The sequence below is a fragment of the Benincasa hispida genome, unplaced genomic scaffold (assembly GCF_009727055.1).
Source record: "Benincasa hispida cultivar B227 unplaced genomic scaffold, ASM972705v1 Contig245, whole genome shotgun sequence".
Taxonomy (NCBI): Eukaryota; Viridiplantae; Streptophyta; class Magnoliopsida; order Cucurbitales; family Cucurbitaceae; genus Benincasa; species Benincasa hispida.
Window position 1 is genome coordinate 490,767 of NW_024064773.1, and position 22,756 is coordinate 513,522.

At 34.1% G+C, this 22,756-nt stretch overlaps 1 protein-coding gene across 1 annotated transcript; it reads left to right on the forward strand.

Annotated features, from left to right (window-relative positions):
* Positions 1-10,864: 10,864 nt before the first annotated feature.
* LOC120069112 (spermatogenesis-associated protein 20) lies at positions 10,865-17,142 on the forward strand. The gene is made up of 15 exons (XM_039020797.1): positions 10,865-11,165; positions 11,333-11,405; positions 11,501-11,522; positions 11,606-11,684; positions 11,836-11,868; positions 12,323-12,471; positions 12,723-12,879; positions 13,132-13,372; positions 13,712-13,953; positions 14,383-14,646; positions 14,752-14,862; positions 15,276-15,500; positions 15,591-15,794; positions 15,885-16,061; positions 16,627-17,142. The coding sequence occupies exons 1-15, from the start codon at positions 10,905-10,907 to the stop codon at positions 16,819-16,821; spliced, it is 2,433 nt and encodes an 810-aa protein (XP_038876725.1). The 5' UTR covers positions 10,865-10,904; the 3' UTR covers positions 16,822-17,142.
* Positions 17,143-22,756: the final 5,614 nt, after the last annotated feature.

Genomic DNA, 22,756 nt, shown 5'->3' on the forward strand with positions numbered 1-22,756 from the left:
AGTATTTCACAAAATACTTTCAAGTATGGTATTGTGCATCGAGTATTTCATAAAATACCATCGAGTACCATTGAGTATGGTATTGTGCATCAAGTATTTCACTCGATACCATCGAGTATGGCATTGTGCATCGAGTATGGGGCATCAAACATTGAGTATTGGGCAGTGGTTGAAAATCCAGTTCCTGTTGCTCGACCTTCTTCACTTCTTTCTTCAATTACATCCTAATTGCAACTTTAATGACTCCAATCGAATTACAGACACTTAAGCACACATTATGGCCCATCAAACAAGAGCTAATTATAAGAATTATAACATAATTGAAGAGAAAACAATGCCAAAACTAAAAAAAAAAAAAAAAAAAAAAAAAAAAAACATATTAGCTCATCATATTTATACAACTTATGAAAAACACCCACCAAACCAAAATTAAACTGAATTGAATGCTTAAATGATGCTTTGATACCAATGGTTGGATTAAGAAAACAAGCAGCAGAAGAAACATGATCATTAGGCATTCTAATTCATTAATTTTGGCTTCAAATTCAACATGCTCATAAACTAAAAAGAGAGTTTCAACATTAACTTTGAAAATACCTCTTGAATCATAATTTCGAGCTGCAATCCTCCCTTCCTTTGGATGTGAACCACCACATTGTCTTCCCTACTATTCTCTTGGTGCCTTAGATTGAGTTGTGAGACTCAAAATAAGCTTGAATTAGAGAAATGGAGGAGAAAGATTTTCTGGTTTTCAACAGAATGAAAACTTTTTTCAAACAGATTTTTCAACAAAAATCTCTTCAATCCATCACCGATTTCCACTTCAAAACTGAAGTTTATATTGCATGACATTCAAGCAACAAACCTTCTGCATGAATTCCAGCTCAAGCTTGGGAATTTAAGCTACAAAAATAGTGGAACCATGAATGAGCTGTTAGGCTGAAGAAGTGAGATATTCCCACTTTCTCAATTTTTCTAAGTTTTTATTTTTTATTTTAATTTGAATCTTTTCCAAAATTAAAATTAAAAATTATAATTAATTAAACAATTAATTAATTCTAATTAATTTAATATCAAATATCAAATTAATTAATCACCAATTCCACTATCAAGAATCCTATTCATGAATTTAGTATTTAAATCATATTTAAATATTAATCGATTCTCCAATTCCGTTTAATTCCAAAATTAAACGAGTAATTATATCACATATAATTACTAATTCCCTTAATTCTAATTTGAACGTTTCAAATTAACTTATCATGTTACTCTAAGGCTAATCCGTTTGTGAGCTAGTAGGAGGACCTAATGGACCTACAAATCATGGGTTCCAACGATCCGAGATTAATTGGTTAAACTCTTTACACCGAATTAACCCTCATTCGTTAACTACTCGGTTACTCCACTAAAACCTAAAGTTGCAGTCCCCTCACTGTAGATATATTGTATCCACTCGATATAACCACGATTAGTAAGTTAACCCTTCACAGTTTGTTCGTAATAATGACTGGGTCAAAAGGCTGTTTTACCCATCGAGATTACCTTTTGTTCCTTAAGTCCCATTGATCCTCTAATGAACAATTGGTTTGTGATCTGATCATCAAACCAAGTCTTTCTCGGGCCAATGAGAGGGTGAGTCCCCTTGTTGAAGACCCAGAGTCAACACTTAAAGAAACAATCTCTCTACTATCCCTGAAAGCAGGTAAAAGTGAATTCCATCTTGCACCCTATGTTCCTAGCTATCTATCTGGTCTTACCCCTGAAATGGGAGGCTTATTGAGCCGGTGCTATTGAGCCAACCCTCACCTATGCAAATCTAAGGATAATCCTAAATAAACAGGAGTTCATAGTTAGCTCAGGATTAAGGTCAAGTTACCTAGGTCATTGGTTTGAAATAGTGAGTCTTGAACAGTAAACAATGTTATATAGTAAGAGTGACTTATTTCTTGGTCTGATCTTGCACAAACTCATTGCATAGGATACCCCCACTTCTCATATCACTAAATTACGAATCAGGATCACTTCGTCTATAGCACAACTCCTTGTAACAACTACAGGGTGGGCTGCATCCGATAGTGTTACCAGAATAAGGCACCCAATCTTATTCATATACTATAGATCATTTAGACTATTTACTCGAACTTGGTCCACTCTTATGTCTCCACATAAAGTTCAAGTACTCATGTAATAGTCATGGGTCTTTTAGTTTATTGGATTTATTTCTAAAATGAAATAAGCAATTCTTATATTCAATACAACTTTATTGAATCAAACTTCAATAACAACTTTATTGATTTATCAGAATAAGTTTATTGTTTGCAAACCACGAGTTTTAGGACATAAAATCCAACAGATGAAAATCATGGAACAGAAAAACAAGGGTGAGGAAAATGTTGCCTCGTCCTCCAAGAAGTTCTACAGAGGTTCGACCTCTGGAACTAAGTCTGCACATTCTTCTTTCGACACCAAAACGTGGAAGAAGAAGAAGGGAGGTCAAGGGAAGGCTAACCCCATTGCAGTCCAAAACAAAAAGAAGGCCAAGACGGGATCTATTTCCATTGCAACCAAGACTGCACATTAGGTAAAAAAAACTTTGAGACATACAAGGAATGACTTTAACAAGAGTATTGTTTTTAGAAGTAGATAATGGATTTTCATTCACATACTCAATCCCCTTTTGTTATTAAGAGGTTTACCTTTATCTAATTTTTGAGCACCTATAGTCAATTTCTTATTACTTTCTTTAGCACATTCGAGAAATTTAATTTTATCAAAAAAAAAAAATGTCTCTTTTTCTAATGCTATATTGCTAGTTTCCAGATCATTAATTTTATTTTTCAAACTAGCAATTTCATCATTTAATTCCAAAGAGAAAGATTCCAATTTCTCATTTTTATTTCTTAAGTTATTCACTTCACGTTTCAATTCACGTGACAGGGATTTTAATTCATCATTCTCAACTTCAAGGAATTTAATCCTATCAATCAGATCACATTTATCGTCACAACAAGAATCATGCAACAATATATTATTGACTACATTTTTCAAGCATGCATTTTCCTTAGACAATACCTTATACTTCTTTAATAATTTTAAATATCTAGAGCCAATCTTTTCAAGATCTATTGCATATTTTCAAATGCATCATATAGTTAGCCAAAGGAATGGGTTTTTGAATTACCTCATTTTCATCAATTCTATCACCGGAATCTTTATCCCAAAGAGCCATTTAGTACAAGAATGAACTATCACATTTTTCATTTTCCACTTCATGAAACTTTTCTTGATTATTAGAAATATACTTCTCCTTCACATCAAATAAATCATTAGTACTACAAGGAGAATTTTCTAAACTATACATATTGTCAAGAAAATTCCAAATATTATATGCATATTCAAAATTTAAGATTTTATCACATATTGTCTATCTAATGCACAAAATATAATATTTATAGTTTTAGCATTAAATGTAAGCAATTTATTATTTAATTCCAATTTAGTTAAATCATGCTCACAAACATACAAAATATTGAAATCTATAGCAAACATAAATGTTTTCATTATATTTTTTCATACAGCATAATTTCTATTTCCATCAAATAATAGGGGTCTATCAACACAATAATTTTTTAAAGTTTCCATAAAACTAGTAGTTAAGCTTTTCAAATAATTTTTTAAAATATTAATAGGATACTTGATAAATCAAAATAATATTTGGAAAATGATTTAGGAAAAAGAGCTACTAGCTCCGATACCAATTGTAGAATTGGTATGGCAACCATAGAGGGGGTGAATAAGATTTATTCAAACTATTTAAAACTTTTTACTAATGTGGGTCCAATTAAGCAAATCAATAAACTTTTTGCTAATAAGTAATTTAAACAAGAATTTTACCTAAATAATTTCACTTTAAATTAAACAAGAAAATTAACAATCACATTTTAAAGCATCCTTTTTAATTCTTAATAAAAAAATTGGTAATGAAAATAGAAATTTAAGGACAACCAATCAAAATAAATAACTATGAGCAATTAAATTCAAGAACAAAAGTTGCAATTAATTTCAAACAATAAAATATAATAACAAATTTAATTGTAAAATTAAATAGGAGAGAGATAGAAAATTTGACACCAGTAATTTTATAGTGGTTTGGCACAACCGACTTACATCTACTTTACAAGCTCCTTTTAGGTATGTCATTAAAAATGGACTCTTTCCACGACTTAAAGTCAAACTGCTACAACGTTTGTTTTTCAAGTGTAAGAACAAACTCGTTTCTTTCCATGTTGAGGATTAAACTGTTACAACCACTTTTTTTTTCGAGATGAAGAACAACCCTTACAATAATTTGGAAATGAAGAACATGATGAGGAAAAACTCTCATAAGGAGTAGATTTACAAATTTGAGCACTTAACAAATAAATCCTCACAATACAATAAATCTCTCAAGAATAAGATGGAAAGAAAAAATTAAGAACTTGGAGAGAATAACAATGGTGGCTTTGAGGATTATAAAAATATGTAACTATTGTTAAAAAAAAATTGGAGAAGATGAAGTGTTTAAAAAGAGAGGGAAAAGGTAAAAACAAAATTCAATTTGGGCTTTTAGATCTTGAAAAAGAAAAGTCAATGGTGGAGATTTTCCTTTTTGAATCAACTAGCCATTAGACACAAACAAAAAAATAATATTATTTTTTTCTTTTTTCATTTTCTTTTTAAAAATCCAATAAAAAGCAAAAATCCACCATGTGTCAAAAACTTTTTAGATACAAACATAAAATAATATTAATTTATTTTCTTTTTAAATTCATTTTTTAAAACCAATCTAAAAATCAAAAGCTCACCATGTGTCACCTCTCTATTGTTCTAAGTGGCACCTTTCAATTGGTTCACTTTGATGAGAAAGATTCTTCCATGTCATTAGCTTGGTATTTTTCCATTAAGCTTGTTTCAGTTGTATCTTCTTCATTTAAGCTCCAATTTGAGTGATTCAAATTGCATTGAATTCTTTATTCCGAGCTCTACACAATAGACTATTCAAAATACTAAAATTGCTATTGAATAAATTCAATTTTGTTATCATCAAAATATTAATTAAGTAATTAATTAAAATTATGAGATTAAGGATAAAAAACGCCAATAGTACGAACTCAAACAAAATTGTCTAGGTGTATTGGATGACACATACATCAAGGTGAATGTAAGTGCACTTGATCGACCACTGTATCGTACTAGGAAGGGAGAAATAGCCATAAACGTGCTTGGTGTCCATCTATGAAGTATAGACATGGATACAGATACGAGATACGGATATGATAGAATAAGTCGATACACTAATTTCTAAAAAACTAGGATATTGATACTTTTTTTTAAAAAAAAAATCTAGGACATAGATAAATTTAGCATACAATTTAATGACAATAGTATAAAATACAATACAAAAAGCAACATCTAAGATATTGATGTAAAATAGTCAAGAAAATGCAATAGAAAAGTAACTCATATTGATCAAAGAAGAAGAAGAAGATTAGAGGGAGAAGTATTAAGATAAACGAAGAACTTTTTTGTTGAATTGTTGGAGATATTCAAGTGAGTTATTTTTTGGTGGACTTTGTGGTGACTCAAATTTGAAGATGAAGATTAGATGATTCTAAGTTTCGGTATTTTTTTTTTTCCTTTTAGCTTTGGACTCGAGTAGTGAGCTTTTTAAATAGGCTGCCTAGTTTTAGATTGGAAAAGATTAGATGAGTTGCTTATATTTTTTCTTTAAAAAAAGGTAAGCATAAAAATAGATATGTCAAATCGCGTGTCAGATATGTATCTAGAAAGTATTTGGAAGTATTGATATCTGATACGTGTTTGATACGAATTCTTTGCCTCGCATTAAGTATTTGTACTTTATAGGTATTTGTTCTCCGAATGGAGAGTTCATGTTCATGATCTCAGGGTGGGAAGGGTCCGCAGCCTATTCTAAAGTGCTTAGGGATGCAATTTCTCGACCTATCAGATTGAAATTCCCATAGGGTATATGAATTATTTAGGACTACATTTTATGTATTCAAACTCAAATAACTTGTTAATTAATTATTTATATAACATATTTAAATTATTACTACTTGCGGGATGCTAGATATCCCAATGCTAAAGGTTTATTAGCACCGTATAGGGGGGGAACAATATCACTTTTCATAATGGCGTGGTGCTGGAAATGCATCGGATAATCCAAGGGAATTTTTCAATATGAAACACTCGCATTTGGCATGTTGAAGGGTCAGTGGAGCAATTCTTCATGGGAAGTCATTTTACCCAGTGAAGGGTCAGTGGAGCAATTCTTCATGGGAAGTCATTTTACCTAGTGAAGGTTCAATGTCGAACAATAATTGTATGTTGCCTGCTTCACAACCTAATCATCAGAGAGATGGGGCCAGCTGCAATGTTGGAAGCACTAGAGGATGAAGACTCTACATCTGGTGGATTCGGCAAGGATAATATACAATTTTTTGAAACATCTAATGAATGGACCAACTTAAGGGATGATTTGGTGAGTAGAATATTTGATGCATGGGAACAAGCATCATGAAGAAATATTTTATCTTTAAAACTGCTTTGTTATGAATTTAACTTTATTTGGCTTTATTTCACGTTATCTATAAGCTCAAACAATTTTCTTGTTTCTTTATAAAATATGTCTTACGTAATTCGTACCCCTAAAATTGTTTGTCTTTGTATTCCTTTTTTTTTAATTCAATTAAATATGTAAATGCATGTAGTTAATGGATGACCACTACAAGATAAACAAAATACATTTGGTCAAAGCTCAAAGGTCAAAGTGAAGGAACTCTTATCAAAGAGAACCTATGAGTGGAAACAAGATCGTTCCAAATTCATTGTGACAGAAAAACAAGCATTCACAAACATACATACAAGTTATGCACTTCAGAAAAAATTACGACATGCTTTCAATAAATTAAATATAAAGAAACGAGAGACTTACCTTTGAAGAACTCTTCCTCTGTTTATCTCTTACTTTTGTCAAGAACAGCACCTCTCACTGTCGCTGTGATCGTCTACCCAAATCTGTCGCTCTCGTTCAGCAAACGAACTGTCTTCTCCATGAACAAGCAGCAAGGAGTACACCACTATTTAGTGACCTTGGTATTCTCGGAGTGAGAATCCAGGAGGTGTGGGCTGTGCTGGATTTGATAGAGGGAAGGAAGAAAGAACGATCGTATTCAACGACCAAGCAAGTGAGAGAGTTTAGAGACTATCGTATCTGTCTCTTATACACATCTAGATGTGTATAAGAGACACACCACTCAGTGACCTTGGTATTCTCGGAGTGAGAATCCAGGAGGTGTGGGCTCTGTTGGATTTGGTAGAGGGAAGGAGGAAAGAACGATCGTATTCAACGACCAAGCAAGTGAGAGAGTTTAGAGACTATCGTATAGACTGATGCTTGATCGTTTAGTAAAGGTACACAATCATATAGGTAATCAAGTCTGATCGTTTAGATGATCATTTAATGAATCTCTCTCAGGCGCACGATCACTTAGTAAAAGCTACACGGTCGTTTAGCAAATTTTGCGTGTACATGATTGTTTAGGAAACACTTGAGCTATCATGTAGGCTCTCGTTAGCTAAACGATAGGTAATGTACAACTTGCGAAGTGATTATCCGATTCCTTTTCCAAAATGAAAACCATTTTCATTTTATCCTTTAGTTATGAAAAACTCAATGAAACCTCCCACTTTCATGCACGGTTATGGAGAAAACTACCAATAATTATCTCATAATTGTTTTAATTATAAATAAATATAATAACTAACTTATCATATTATATTTATAACCTATAGTTTTAATATCACATCATATGCAACATTTAAACCATAGTCCTTTCCTTCTTTACTTGATATAAATCATATTTATATCATTTTCCTCAAATTAATGTAACTCATATATCATGTCAACTATATCATATATAATTGAACCAGTTTAATCATATCATATACAATCAAACTTCCTCTTGTCAATTTTTACACTTCAAACTGACCCAAAAACTGATTCTCAACTTGAATCCATTGAGCTACCAAGGGGACCTTATGGACTTGTAGCTTGAAGCTTCAATGGTACGTGAATAGCTGACTAAACTCTTTAGCCACGAGATCCACCATCCGTTAACTGTCGGGCACTCCACTAAAGACCGACAGCTGCACTCTTCTCACCACAGATATATTTCTATGTCCATCGGATATAACCAGTCAACAGTACGATAACCCTTCACAGATGTAGTAAGTACAGCTGGGCCAACCATGAGCGGACACCTCTCAGGCCATGAGAAAGTGTGTGGTGCCACATCATTCAAACCCCGGAATTAGCCCTTAAGGGAGCAATCTATTTACTTACTCCTGTTTCGGGGAAGAAGTGAATTTCATCTTATGTAGCTGAGTTTCCAACTCCCAAATCAGATGAATCCCCAAAGTGGTAGGTTTGAGTCGGCAATCTGGCCACTCACACGCATGCAAATCAAAGGATCGCCCTCAAAGGCAGGAGTTCCCAACTCACTTAGGATTAAGGTCATGTTACCTATGGTCATCCTAGTGAAGTGAAGTCTCTGTCATGAATGACATTATATAACGAGACTATACACTTTGTGGTCCGGTCTTATACAAACTCCTTTGTATAGGACGCCCCCGCTCATATGTCTCCACATGAATGATCAGGATCAGACCATCTGTAGCACGTCACAACACTTGTAACTATCTACAAAGCAGGCTGCATCCGTAGCTTCACCAGGATAAGGTTTCCCTCCTATATACATATACTACAGACCATTTTGGTTATCACTTAAGGCATGATCCACCTATATGTATCCACATACATGCTTAAGTTACAACGACAACCAGGGATCTTATATTATTGGTTTGTGGTAAAGCAAATAAAACATCTCATGTTTCATAGACAACAATGAAGAAAATATCTCATATTATTACATCAAAAGCGTTTGTTCAATACATTGTTTACAAACTATAGGACCCAATGAGAGTTTAGGGCATCATCCTCAACAGAAAGATGTAAAGCTGGTTGAATCGTTAATGCATTTGGTCGAGAATGGGTGGCGAGTTGACAATGGAAATTTCAAGCTTGACTATTTACAATAACTCGAACGTATATTGCATGAGAAAGTTCCTAATTGTGGCATCGTGACATCAACCATAGAGTGCAAGGTTCGGTTCTTAAAATGACAATATACAACAATTAATGAGATGTTGAGCAACGCATGTAGCAGTTTCGATGGAATGAGGAGTTCAAGTGTGTGGATGCAGAAAATGATATGCTTGATTTACGGGTTCGAGTAAGCTAATATATTACAGTATTTTATCACAATTGATTACTTTTTCCTAATCTAATATATATTCATTTATAATCACATCCCAACGTGAAGGACATGAGGCACAAACCATTCCATCACTTTGATGAACTTTCCCTTATTTTTTGGAAGAATAGAGATACTAGTGAAACTTGTCAGACTCCTATTGATCAGGCATCTGAAATGGCAAAAAATATGGATGATTCTCAAAATAATGAATAACCAGAAGACAATTGTTTGAGAATAGGTCAACTGTTGATGGTATGGATGAGGTTTTCTCATATACACATTTTAGTAGGCGTATCAGACCCAACAATGCTTCAAGAGGAAGCAAGCACAAGAGGATACATTCCAATCTCAGTTTCTCAACATGGTCCAAACAACCATGGACATCCAAGAAAATTAAATGAGTAGAGCTCGTATCATGGCAAAAAGAGAAATATGAGCAAGAGTTTGGGAGGCAAAAGGAAGTCGTCAAGCAGATCTATCAGGTTGAGGGTTTGGAGGAACATGATCAGGTGGCTCTTATAGATCTCGTGGTGGTTGATATTTAGAAAATATATTGTTTTCTTGTCATTCCCCAGTCGAAAGAAGCTATTGCATGCATTTGTTAGGCAAAACTAACTGACTTGGAGCTATGTTATGGATGTCTATGAACTATTATTATTATTATTTTTTGTGTATGTAACTTGGCCATCTGTTTATCCATAATATAGACATTTATTTTTTGTGCACCTTGTAAACATGGTTGGAGAATGTGGCCTATATATAAGCTAGTATTTACTTTTTGACCAACAAGTATAATGGCTATCAATAGGGACATCCTATTATATATATATTTTGAGGGTATTCCACATAATATATGTGTCCACTTTTGTATTTATCAAATGATTCTAAATAATCTTGTATAACTTCACGAATCAACTAATAGGAATCAAATGTGTAAAATATTTGCTTTTGTTTAAAAGAAAGGAATGAAAAATCCAAAATTAAACCTTAGACTATATTTGAGGATTATAAAAAATTTATGTATATTTAGAAAAAATTCAATCCACATTTTATTTAAACAAATCATAGGTAGAATAATTGAATAAAAAGTTTCAAAACAAAAAGTAGATTATTTTGGAGTTAAAAAAAATAAACTAGATATCTTTAATATATGAACTCAACTTTACATTTCAAATACAAAAATATGAATTCAAACAAAACAACTACACTTTTAAATACATATGAACTCCACAAATATATGAACTATCCACACATGTGAACTTTAAACCTTTTGTATCCTCTAAGCACTCTCGAACAACCCCTATTATAATCTAACCAATTACTCGCAGAAAATTTTCTTCTCTCATTGGGCGGCTAATAGGATGAAACTGATGAGCGGTCCACTTGGCAAACGAACAATGGCATCAAAACAGAATCAAACCACGACATGGCTTCTTTGCCTCGTCGTGTCCTTCATTTCCACACACATGGCGCCCTCTCTTTAACCCAACCCTTTTCCATTTTTTTCCTTCTCAATTCCCTTCCTCTATGCTCAGAATTCTTTCCCTCCGCCGCTTCCTCCGCCACTGCAACCCCTCCGATTCCTCTCCAAAGTCACCCTCACTTCCATTCCCACGCTTTCCCTTTCCTTCTTCGCCTTTTTCATTCCGTTTATCTACACCCATTTACCCTCACAAGCTCCTCGCCATGGCTGCACAGTCCTCCGGTGGTAGCGCTCACCCTCACAACTACACCAACCACCTTGCCACTGAGCACAGTCCTTATCTCTTGCAGCATGCCCATAATCCGGTAATTCACTTTCTCTTCTCTTCTGGTGTGTGTTTCACTTGTTTCTTTGGCTGAATTGGTGTTTGGCTGTATTTCTACTGTCTCAGCCACTGAGCTATGGTTGGATTGTTTAGAAGTTTTCTTTTGGGGGAATCTTGACATTTGACGGGTTTTGGGTTTGTTTTAAGGTTAATTGGTATCCGTGGGGAGAGGAAGCATTTGCGGAAGCTCAGAAGAGAAACGTGCCTATCTTCTTATCTAGTAAATCTAAATCTTACTTACAGGTCAAAGTTGTTTTAGTTGGTTGATGATGAGGTTGATTCATTGTTCTTTTTTCCTGCTGGTTTTGTCTGAAGTTGGATACAGCACCTGCCATTGGTGAGGTCTTGATTTTCGAAGTGTTCTATATGGTTTCTTCTTGATGCATATGAATAATTGAGGCTTCTGACTTATTCAATTAGGTGTCATGTTATGGAAGTTGAATCGTTTGAGAATGAAGAGGTAGCCAAACTGTTAAATGATTGGTTTATCAGTATCAAGGTCAGCTCAAATTAGTATCAATTGGATGTTCCTTTCATAGCTTGAATATCTAATCTAACAAATGGGTTTATTTCCTGTTTGCAAAATAGATATTATCTTTGAAATCCCTTCTGATTCTGTTTATTCACATTTTTATATGCTGGTGGAGCAGGTTGATCGTGAGGAGCGACCAGATGTTGATAAGGTACACAATGAGGATAATTTTCAAAATGTTAAGTTCATAAATCAACCAGGTTAGGCATATATTTTTTTACCAAGAGAGCTCAAATGTTCAAATCTCCTACCTTTGATGTTGTTGAACTCAAAACAAATCTTAAAGTTCATAAGATGTATGTTTTCTCCTCGAGGATGGACTTGGCATTTGAGTTATCTTTTTGCTGCTGATCTGAGTTTTGTCTTGTCATCTCGCTTTGTTGCACTGTGGACGATGCTGCACTACTAAAACCTAGTTTATGGCTTTGTTCAGTGGCTCTATCAGTTATCTAAGTAATCATGAAATTTTCCTTTCACTGGTCATCGAGATCTTGTAATTATGAACTGTATTTGATGATTATAATTTTTTTTTTTTTTTTGTATATATATTTAAGCAAATAATGCTTCTTTGGTGTGCTAAACTTAATAGATCTGTTCCATTTCAGGTGTACATGACATATGTTCAGGCTCTTTATAGTGGTGGGGGTTGGCCGCTCAGTGTCTTTCTCTCTCCTGATTTGAAACCTTTGATGGGTGGGACTTACTTTCCACCTGATGATAAATACGGGAGACCTGGATTTAAGACCGTCCTTAGGTAAAGAAGTCGTTAGACATACTATGCTGCTCTTTCAAACACCAACACCAACCCCCGCACCCCCCCCACCAAAACAAACCTCCACTCTCTCACTATTATGGTCTCTGGTTTCTTGATCATATTAGGTCAGGAATGTTATGGGTGCTACTAAATGGTTTGCTAGTCAGATGCATTCTATTTTCATATTTAAAACCTTTTAACTTTCAATTTTATTTTTTCTCCAAATGACCTTAGTATTTTTATGTTTTCAGGAAAGTGAAGGAAGCATGGGATAATAAAAGAGATGTTCTTGTCAAGAGTGGAACTTTTGCTATTGAACAACTTTCTGAGGCCTTGTCTGCTACTGCAAGTTCTAATAAATTGCCAGAAGAACTCCCACAAAATGCACTACGTTTATGTGCTGTGCAAGTATAACTCTCAATTCATCGAAATTTGGTCTTTATTGGTTTTATGTCTATGTGCATTCATTTGCATAGCACTAGAAGAAAGAGGGGTCACATTGCATGTGTTTTTGCTCTTCAACTTAGAAGAAAAAATCTGGATCTTTATGTATTTCGTTTCCACTGCTATTTAGCATTTCCAGAGTCCCTTAGTCTGATGCAAGAAGTCTTAGTACCGAAAGACATACTTCCTTTTGAACTTATTTGACGTTTATTGTAGCTTTCTCAAAGCTATGATCCAAATTTCGGTGGATTTGGTTCATCTCCTAAATTTCCGAGACCAGTTGAGGTTCAACTTATGCTTTATTATGCCAAAAAATTGGAAGAATCTGGGAAGTCAGATGAAGCAGAGGAAAGCCTGAATATGGTCACTTTTGGTCTCCAATGTATGGCAAGAGGGGGTATTCATGACCATGTTGGAGGTGGCTTTCACAGATATAGTGTGGATGAGTGCTGGCATGGTTAGTATTTGGTTCATGTGTTCATTTTTTCTTCTAGATTCTGTGTTTGACTTTAATTATCAGTCTTAACTTCATTATATAAGAAAATCTTGCATGTTTTGTTCATTACTAATGTGACTTTTCAATTTAAATAGTTACAAAGATGTTCTTATCATCAAAACATGAAGTGTACTTGAAGCATGTGGGCAAATGCTGAATTGCAACTATTCATTTCCTTTTGTTCAGTCAACTTCTCTGCTCCTGTGAGATTTTCGAGAAGAAGCGTGAATGAAAATGGATCTTTATTTGTACTATGTTGTTATGCTAAATGGTTAGTTCTATTTTTTCTTTTCTGAACAGTTCCCCACTTTGAGAAGATGCTTTATGATCAAGGACAGATTACAAATGTTTATCTGGATGCTTTTTCGATAACCAAGGATGCCTCTTATTCATGTGTATCTCGTGATGTTCTTGATTATCTGCGGAGAAACATGATTGGACCCCAAGGCGAAATATTTTCTGCAGAGGATGCTGATAGTGCTGAATCTGAAGGAGCTACAAGAAAAAAAGAAGGGGCCTTCTATGTGTGGACAAGTAAAGAGGTTTGCATCAACTTTGTTTGTGCTTTACTACACCTCACTATGTTTTGTATGTTTTTCTACTTTAGTGGACTTGTCCTTCCCATTCCATCTTAAAGTAGAATAGAAATATGCCTAATTCGAATATCCACCAATCTTCTCCTTTGCATCTAAAATTGTCCCTTGTTCGATTTTCTTGTCCTGAGTTATTATAAAGATGAAGTTATTTATAAGAGAGAGATGAGTATTATGAAATTTTCCACAATCGCCAATGAAATTATGGATAACTGAATTTGAAGTTCGATGCATCAACTTGTTATTCCAAAAATAGGATACGACATAAAAATTTGAGAAGCAAGATGAAATGTCTCCGTCTGTTCAATATGAATGGGGAAATTATTTCATCATTAAGAGTAAATATTAATTCTTAGCATTCTTCTTTGCTTCTTTTAGCTCGATGACATACTTGGTGAGCATGCAGATTTCTTCAGGGATCATTATTACATAAAGCCTTCAGGAAATTGTGATCTTTCCAGATTGAGTGATCCTCATGGTGAATTCAAAGGAAAGAATGTTCTTATTGAGATGAAAAGTGTATCTGAGATGGCATCAAAACATGGCATGCCTGTTGAAAAATATCTTGAGATTTTGGGGGAATGTAGGCAAAAGCTTTTTAAAGTAAGAGAGCATCGACCAAAGCCACATCTGGATGATAAGGTATTCCATCAAAACATTTACTTGATTTAACCACTTAACCTATATGTGTTTTTTGTATCTTTGCGTTGTCGTTCGCAAACTTCTAATGCTTGGCACTTCTCCTAGGTAATTGTTTCATGGAATGGGCTGACAATCTCATCGTTTGCAAGAGCCTCAAAGATTCTCGGGAATGAAAAGGAGGGCACAAGATTCTACTTTCCAGTTGTTGGCTGCGATGTAAGATTACTTTTATGTTCTTATATAACTCCATGGGAAGAGTTAATAACTTCTCTAGGTAATACAAGTTCTAAGATTGTATGGAAATGGTGGAAAAAATAGTGGTTTCCTCTGATTTTGAGATAAACATATGGGCAGTGTTTACGATATACTTTTTTAAACAAATAAAGTGTAGATTGAATCATCGTTTGAATTCTACAAGTGCTTGTACATTTTTTAGATATGAAGGGGTGTTCAAGGATCAGGTTGCTTGTACATTTTTTTAGATAGAAGGGTGCATTTGCTTGAATTTTCATTTTGGAATTTGAATTGCCTTTAGATTTTCATTATATCAACAGAAAGAGGGAGACAAAACACAAAAGTAATTGATTCATTGGAGCTCACTTATTGGTTACTGTCTTCATGATTTTCAGGCAAAAGAGTACTTTGAGGTTGCGGAGAAAGCTGCTCTTTTTATTAGGACAAAGCTTTACGATGAACAAACGCATCGGTTACAACATAGTTTCAGGAATGGGCCATCCAAAGCTCCTGGATTTCTTGACGACTATGCATTTCTAATTGGAGGGTTACTTGATCTCTATGAATATGGTGGTGGACTGAATTGGTTAGTCTGGGCAATAGAACTTCAAGCCACCCAGGCAAGAAAACACTGTTCTTGTTACTTTGCTAAGCATATCGGCTTTAGAATTCAAATATTAAGTTAGGATCACTGTTGGCTCCCTTTGTAGGATGAGCTGTTTCTTGATAGAGAGGGTGGAGGGTACTACAATACTACTGGTGAAGACGCATCTGTTCTTCTACGGGTGAAGGAAGATCATGATGGGGCTGAGCCATCTGGGAACTCGGTTTCAGCTATCAATCTTATCAGGTTATCCTCACTGGTTTCTGGAAGTAGGTCCAACCATTACAGACAGAACGCTGAGCATCTTCTGGTCAGTAGACTCCTTGCGATGAATATTTCTATTGTATTGGATGTATGATTCTTGGGATACTAACTGGCTGTCTTTTCTTTGTGAATGCAGGCCGTTTTCGAGAAAAGATTAAAGGACATGGCTGTGGCTGTACCTTTGATGTGTTGTGCAGCTGACATGTTTTCAATTCCATCTAGAAAGCAAGTTGTCTTGGTCGGCCATAAGAATTCGGCACAGTTTGAAACTATCCTCGCTGCAGCTCATGCTTCATATGATCCCAATAGAACTGTAAGTACAGACACTGCAATCCCCTCCTAGTTTCTATCCCGTAGGGGTGCCGTACATAGATTGGATTAGGTTGTGAGGTTTTTTTTTTGGACAAACTAAAAAATTTGGGTTGGCAACCCAATTTAACCCTTAAAATTCGAGTTGGATTGTCGGGTTATTATTTTTTTCTTGTTAATTTGAAATACTTAAATTTATCTACCACACATGTCTAATAACTAAAATCTCATGAAACTTAATTATTAAATATCAAATATCCATAATATCTATTACAAACTTTAAACAAAGACATAATTAAAAATTCACAAATTCCTCAATTCTAAAAGAAATATATATATCTATGCAATTTTGGTTTGGTGGGTCAATCTAAAAAAAACCCCGAGACTCGACTGAAACCCGAAAAAAATAGAAAAATTCAACCCAACCCAACCCTTAAAATTTGAGTTGGGTAGTCTGAGTTATTTGAATTATCAGGTCATTTGAACACTTCTGTATATGGTAATCTCGTCCACTAGTTTCTATTCTGTAACTGGGTCTAATTGATTCTCTCTGTGGCAACTTATGGCAGGTTATTCACATCGATCCAACAGACGACACGGAACTACAATTTTGGGAAGGAAACAATAGGAACGTTGCTGTTATGGCGAAGAACAATTTTGCTGCAGATAAGGTAGTGGCTTTGATTTGCCAAAACTTCACTTGTAAAGCCCCCATAACTGACCCTGGATCTCTAGAGGCCATGCTTGCACAGAAACCTTCCTGATCATGTTGCTGCATTTAGCATTATCCTAATGTCTTATATACATCATATCCTTTCTGAAATAGTTGTACACATAATTAGGTTGATTTTTTGGTGGAAATCATGTGTCAGGTTGAAATAGAAAAGTGGTCTTTAAAGTTTTCTCATCTCTGTTTTTGGTTGTTCAAAAGTGAGGTTGAGTTGGGTAGAGAAGACAGATATCGTGGTGTCTTGCCAAGGAAATCTCCAGGTTGTATTCCAATGTTGAATAAATAACAGCATAACTCTGTTCTCAACATAACTCAAAATTCTAAAAGAGTAATGATTTTATTGTGAGAATTCGAAGATTAGATGCTAAATGAAGAGATTGAATTCAAGGTTTGTGTTGGAGTGCCCAAGTTCTAAAATTTATTATAAATTTTTAGTTTTGCGTAGGATAGGTTTTTGAACTTTACAATTCTTAAAAAAGTCACAATATTAAGAAGAATTAAAAAATAGACGATCTTGTTATAGGATTTTAAAATTTTGAATTTTACTTATCAGGTCAAGAGGTTTTATAAAATGTCGAATAGAATCTAAAATTAGATATTGATCGATTAGATTTAGAACTCATAACACATTTGTTGAACTTCAAAGAAAGAAATTGATTTAAACCTGATTTTCATACTCACTTTATTTTAGTGTTTTTAGTGTAAATTTAACTTTTCTCAAACATTTATTTTAATCGTAGTTCATATTAGTTTTGTCAAATATGATGTAATTACTTGATCCAAAATTTCAAATTCATTTATTATTATTACTACTATTATTTTGAAGCTCAAATTCACTTATTGTAATAATTTTTTAAAAGTATCAACATTAGATTTGTCTTTAACATCATGCAGAACTTTTATCAAATACAACGAAAAGACCAAGCACTTTACAAGATCCTTGGTCTCTAAATTTAGATGGGTGAGCTTTTAATTGTGTTTAATGGACACAAACAAGTCTATCTTGATGTTATATCTAATAAGTGTTATAAAATTGAGAACTACAATGGAAATACGGATATGGAAAAATATAATATAATAATAATAAATAAATAAAAATAAAAATTATAATATAACTAAAATTATAAAATTTGACGATGGATAATTTTAGTGGAATTTGGGGTGGATTTCTCACCAATGGATGTATCATTTTAAGATCCATCAATCCACTTATATGGACGCCAAGCATGAAACAAGACACATGGACAATATGAATGGTGGTACATGGCCTTTGAGACACTAAGCAATGAACATCTACTTTTTATTATAATATTCATAATAGTTTCCTTTAGATGTCCACATATATATATGAAATATGCCTTATATATATATATATATAATATGTCTCGTTAAAACCTTACTAAGACAAACCTAATGGGAAAAAATCCTAATGATGGAAAAAAATACATATTTTATATAATACATACTCCTAAAATAACACAATATATTAACTTCCCTCATGAAAACATCACTTAAGATCTCTGAGTCGCCGCATTTCAATGTTGTGCACCAATTTTTCAAAAGTTGTGGTTGGTAATACCTTTGTAAATAAGTCTGTTAGGTTATCCTTTGAACAAATTTGTTGTATAGTGATATCGTTATTTTCTTCAAGATCATGAGTGTAAAAAAGTTTTGGTGAAATATGTTTTGTTATATCTCCTTTAATATATCCTCCTTTGATTTGGGCTATGCAAGTTGTGTTGTCTTCGTATAATATTGTTCGAAGATTTTTATTAGAAGACAAGTTACATGTTTCACGAATATGTTGAGTCATTGACCTTAGCCATACATATTCTCGACTAGCCTCGTGAATTGCAAGAATTTCAGTATGATTTGAGGAAGTGGTTGTTATAGTTTGTTTCACCGATTACCGTGATTTAGTAGTTCCTCCACATGTGAACAGATAACCTGTTTGAGATCTAGCTTTGTGTGGATCAGATAAATATCTAGAATTTGCATAACCAACTAGATCAAAATTTTTTTTATTTGAATAAAACAAACCCATATTGATTGTTCCTCGGAGATAATAGAGTATATCCTTAATTCCGTTCCAATGTCTTTTTGTAAAAAAAAAGTTGTATCTAGCTAATAAATTTACTGAAAATGCAATATCTGGTCTTGTATTATTAACAAGATACATAAGTGCACCAATTGCACTAAGATATGGTACTTCAAGACCAAGAAGTTCTTCATTATCTTCTCGAGGTCGAAATATATCTTTCTTTATATCCAATTAACGGACTTCCATTGGAATATTTAATGGATGTGCTTTGTCCATATAAAATCTTTTCAAAATTTTTCCTGTATAAGTTGAATGATGAATAAATATTCAATCTACTAAATGCTCAATTTGTAAACTAAGGTAAAATTTTATTTTTTCGAGATCTTTCATCTCAAATTCTTTTTTAAGATATTCTATTGTCTTTGAAAGCTCTTCAGGAGTGCCAATTATATTTAAGTCATCAACCTATACAGTTATAATAGCAAATCCTGATTGTGATTTCTTTATAAAAACACACCTATTGGATAATTTTGATATATTTCTTTCAATAAATATCCTTAGCGACTGTACCACATCCGTCATGATTGTTTCAATCCATATAATGATCTCTGTAACTTTATTGAATACATTCCTGGGAATTTGATGTATATGTTTTAGGTACCTTAAATCCTTTTGGGATTCTCATATAAATATCATTATCAAGAGATTCATATAAATATGTTGTGACTACATCCATAAGACGCACATTCAGACTTTTATACATAGTCAAGGCAATTAAATATCTTAATGTAATTGCATCCACCACCGGAGAATACGTCTCCTAAATCAATATCACGTCTTACCTTGTGCAACTAGTCTTGCTTTATATCTTGTGACCTCATTATTTTCATTTCTTTTCCTTACAAATACCTATTTGTATCCCATAGGTTTAACACTTTCTGATGTTCGGACTACTGGTCCAAAAATCTGGCATTTTAAAAATGAGTTTAATTCTGCCTTAATTGCTTCTTTCCACTGAAGCCAATATTTCCTATGTCAACATTCTTCAACAGATTTTGGTTCAGGATCCTCATTTTTAGATATAATATCAAGAGCAATATTCTACGCAAATGTTGTCAATAATTACATTAGTTTGATTTCATATTTTTCCTGTCATGACATAGTTCATTGAAATTTCATTATTATCTTTAGGTATTTCACCTTCCTCACTAGTCATGTCGATTATTTTTTTATGGTTATTTACATCCTCAACTATGTTTTTTTCACTATTAATTGTTTTTCATTTTCGAGAATTTTTTATCTTTGGAACCCACTGGTCTACCACACTTTTGGCATGTTCTAGACTCATTAGTGACAACTTGTTGTGTTAGGATATCAATTTTTTATGGAACATTTGCAGTTGGTATATGTGACTTAGTTACTTTATTTACATCTATAAATGCATCTGGTAATTGATTTGCTATATTTTGCAAATGAATTATTTTTTGAACTTCAAGTTCACATTGATCTGTACGGGAATCTAAATGAGACAATAACGATACATTTCATGTAATTTCTTTTTCCAACTTCTTAATTTTTTCTCCTAATGTTGGAAAATTTGTCTCATTAAAATGACAATTAGCAAATCATGCAGTAAATACATCACCCATTAGAGGCTCAAGATATTTAATAATTGACGAGATATCATATCCAACATATATTCCTAACCTCATTTGAGGACCCATCTTAGTGTGTTGTGGTGGAGTAATTGGAACATATACTATGTTGGGATTAGTGTCCTAATTCTCCCGGAGTCTCGTTGTTTTGTAAAGATATACATTCTTTGATGAATAAAATAAATGTTATTTAATTATGGCATTTACTCATATCCAATAAACAAAGTTCCTTGGTTATCTTATGTGAACTTAAGCATGTATATGTGATATACAAGTGGATCATGCCTTAAGTGATAACCTAAATAGGTCTGTAGTATAAGGATTAAGGTGGGATACCTGATCCTAGTGACACTACAGATATGACCCACTTTGTAGAGGCTTGCAAATGTTGTAAACTACTACAGATGGTAGATCCTGACCATTCATGTGGAGACGTGCGAGTGGGGGTGTCCTATACAAAGACTATGTATAAGACCTGGACCACGAGATGACTAGACTCTATATATAACTGTTGGGGTTGATGCCCTAAAGTCTCATGTCCTGTAGTTTGTAAATAGTTTGTACGAATGCATGTGTTGTTAATATATGATATTAACTTCATATCTTGTATTTTTGCTCGGTTAATTGTTTTATTTGCTTTACCACAAGCCAATAAACATAAAATCCCTAGTTATCTGTATGTGACTCAAACATGTATGTGGTGACATACAAGTGGATCATGTCTTGAGTGATAACCAAAAACATTGGTCTATAGTATATGGATATAGGAAGGAAACCTTATCCTGGTAACGCTACGGATGCGGCCCGCTTTGTGGAATGGTCACAAATGTTGTGACTTATCACAGATGGTCTGATCCTGATCATTCCGTGTTGGGGACATGCGAGCGGGGGCGTCCTATACAAAGAGTTTGTATAAGACCTGACCACAAAGTGTTTACGTCTCGTTATATAACACTGTTCATGACAGAGACTTCACTTCACTAGGATGAACCATAGGTAACATGACCTCAATCCTGAGTGAGTTGGGAACTCTTGCCATTGAGGGCTATATCTTTTGATTTGTATGGGTGCGAGTGGCCAGGTCGCTGATTCAAACCTGCCATTTTGGGGATTCGTCTGATTTGGAGCTGGGAACTCAGCTACACAATATGAAATTCACTCCTTCCCCGAGGTAGGTAAGTTATAGATAGGTCCCTTAAAGGTTGATTCCAAGGTTGAGCGATGTGGCGCCACAACACTTTCTCTTAGCCCAAGAGGTGTTCACATATAGTTGGACTATGTTGTATTGTTTCATAGAGGAATCAGTGGTACTTTAAGGAGTGAGATGTAACTATAGGGGTAAAACGGTAATTTGGCCTAGCTATACTTACGAGCTCTGTGAAGGGTCATCATACTCATGATTGGTTTATATCCGATGGACACAGAAAATAAATTTGTGGCAAGAAGAGTTCAACTATTGGTCTTTAGTGAAATGCCTGACAGTTAACAGATGGTGGATCTCGTGGCTAAAGAGTTTAGTCAGCTATTCATGGACTGTTGGGCCTCAGTCACAGGTTCATTAGTCCTCTGGGTAGCTTGGATAAAGTCGAGAACCAATTTTTTGTCACACCCCATCCCAGACTACTCTCTGAGCCTAGGAAAGGACATGACTGCAGTAGTTATCAACCCTTTTGTTGACACTTACTGCCTAATAACTCTTGCAGAAATAACTCTGATACCAACATATAACTCATACACAGCAAATGCCTCTTAGGCAAAATTTATTAATTTTAAAAACACAACATATTTAGAGTAATTACATTACTAGTTTCACAAGTCCCGATGCCCAAAACCCTAGTCCTTATATGAACAACTTTAACATGTGTACAATATTTACAGTAACCACTTAACAGATGGTTTACAATATCTTCGTCCTTTAGTGGCAGAGCAGATGCAGAGCTATCTCTTGAGGATTTGACCGCTACCTGGGGGAAAGGAAAACATTTGAAAACGGGGTGGGCTTACTAGCCCAGTGGGTGACTTAAGAAAGAAAACTGATTCTCATGCAATAGTTTCAATAAAGAGATTAAGCTGAAATATAAACTTCTACAGTAACCTTGTACTGCTGTATAAACATTTTCCAAACATAAAACATATAAAGCTGTTTTTATCAGAAAACATTAAAATTGTTCCTTAGTTGAGAATAACCCTGCTGTGGTTAAATCCCAACGTCAACTGCTAGTCAAGAGAGAACCCTTTTGCTCAATCTCTGACTTTAACTACCTACGTACATG

What these genes read in the sequence shown, in the direction of transcription:
- LOC120069112 (XM_039020797.1), top strand. Translation starts at nt 10,905, where the DNA reads ATGCTCAGAATTCTTTCCCTCCGCCGCTTCCTCCGCCACTGCAACCCC. An exon ending in GGATACAGCACCTGCCATTG is followed by an intron (nt 11,523 to 11,605) that starts GTGAGGTCTTGA and finishes TTATTCAATTAG; the next exon opens with GTGTCATGTTATGGAAGTTG. An exon ending in TACGTTTATGTGCTGTGCAA is followed by an intron (nt 12,880 to 13,131) that starts GTATAACTCTCA and finishes CGTTTATTGTAG; the next exon opens with CTTTCTCAAAGCTATGATCC.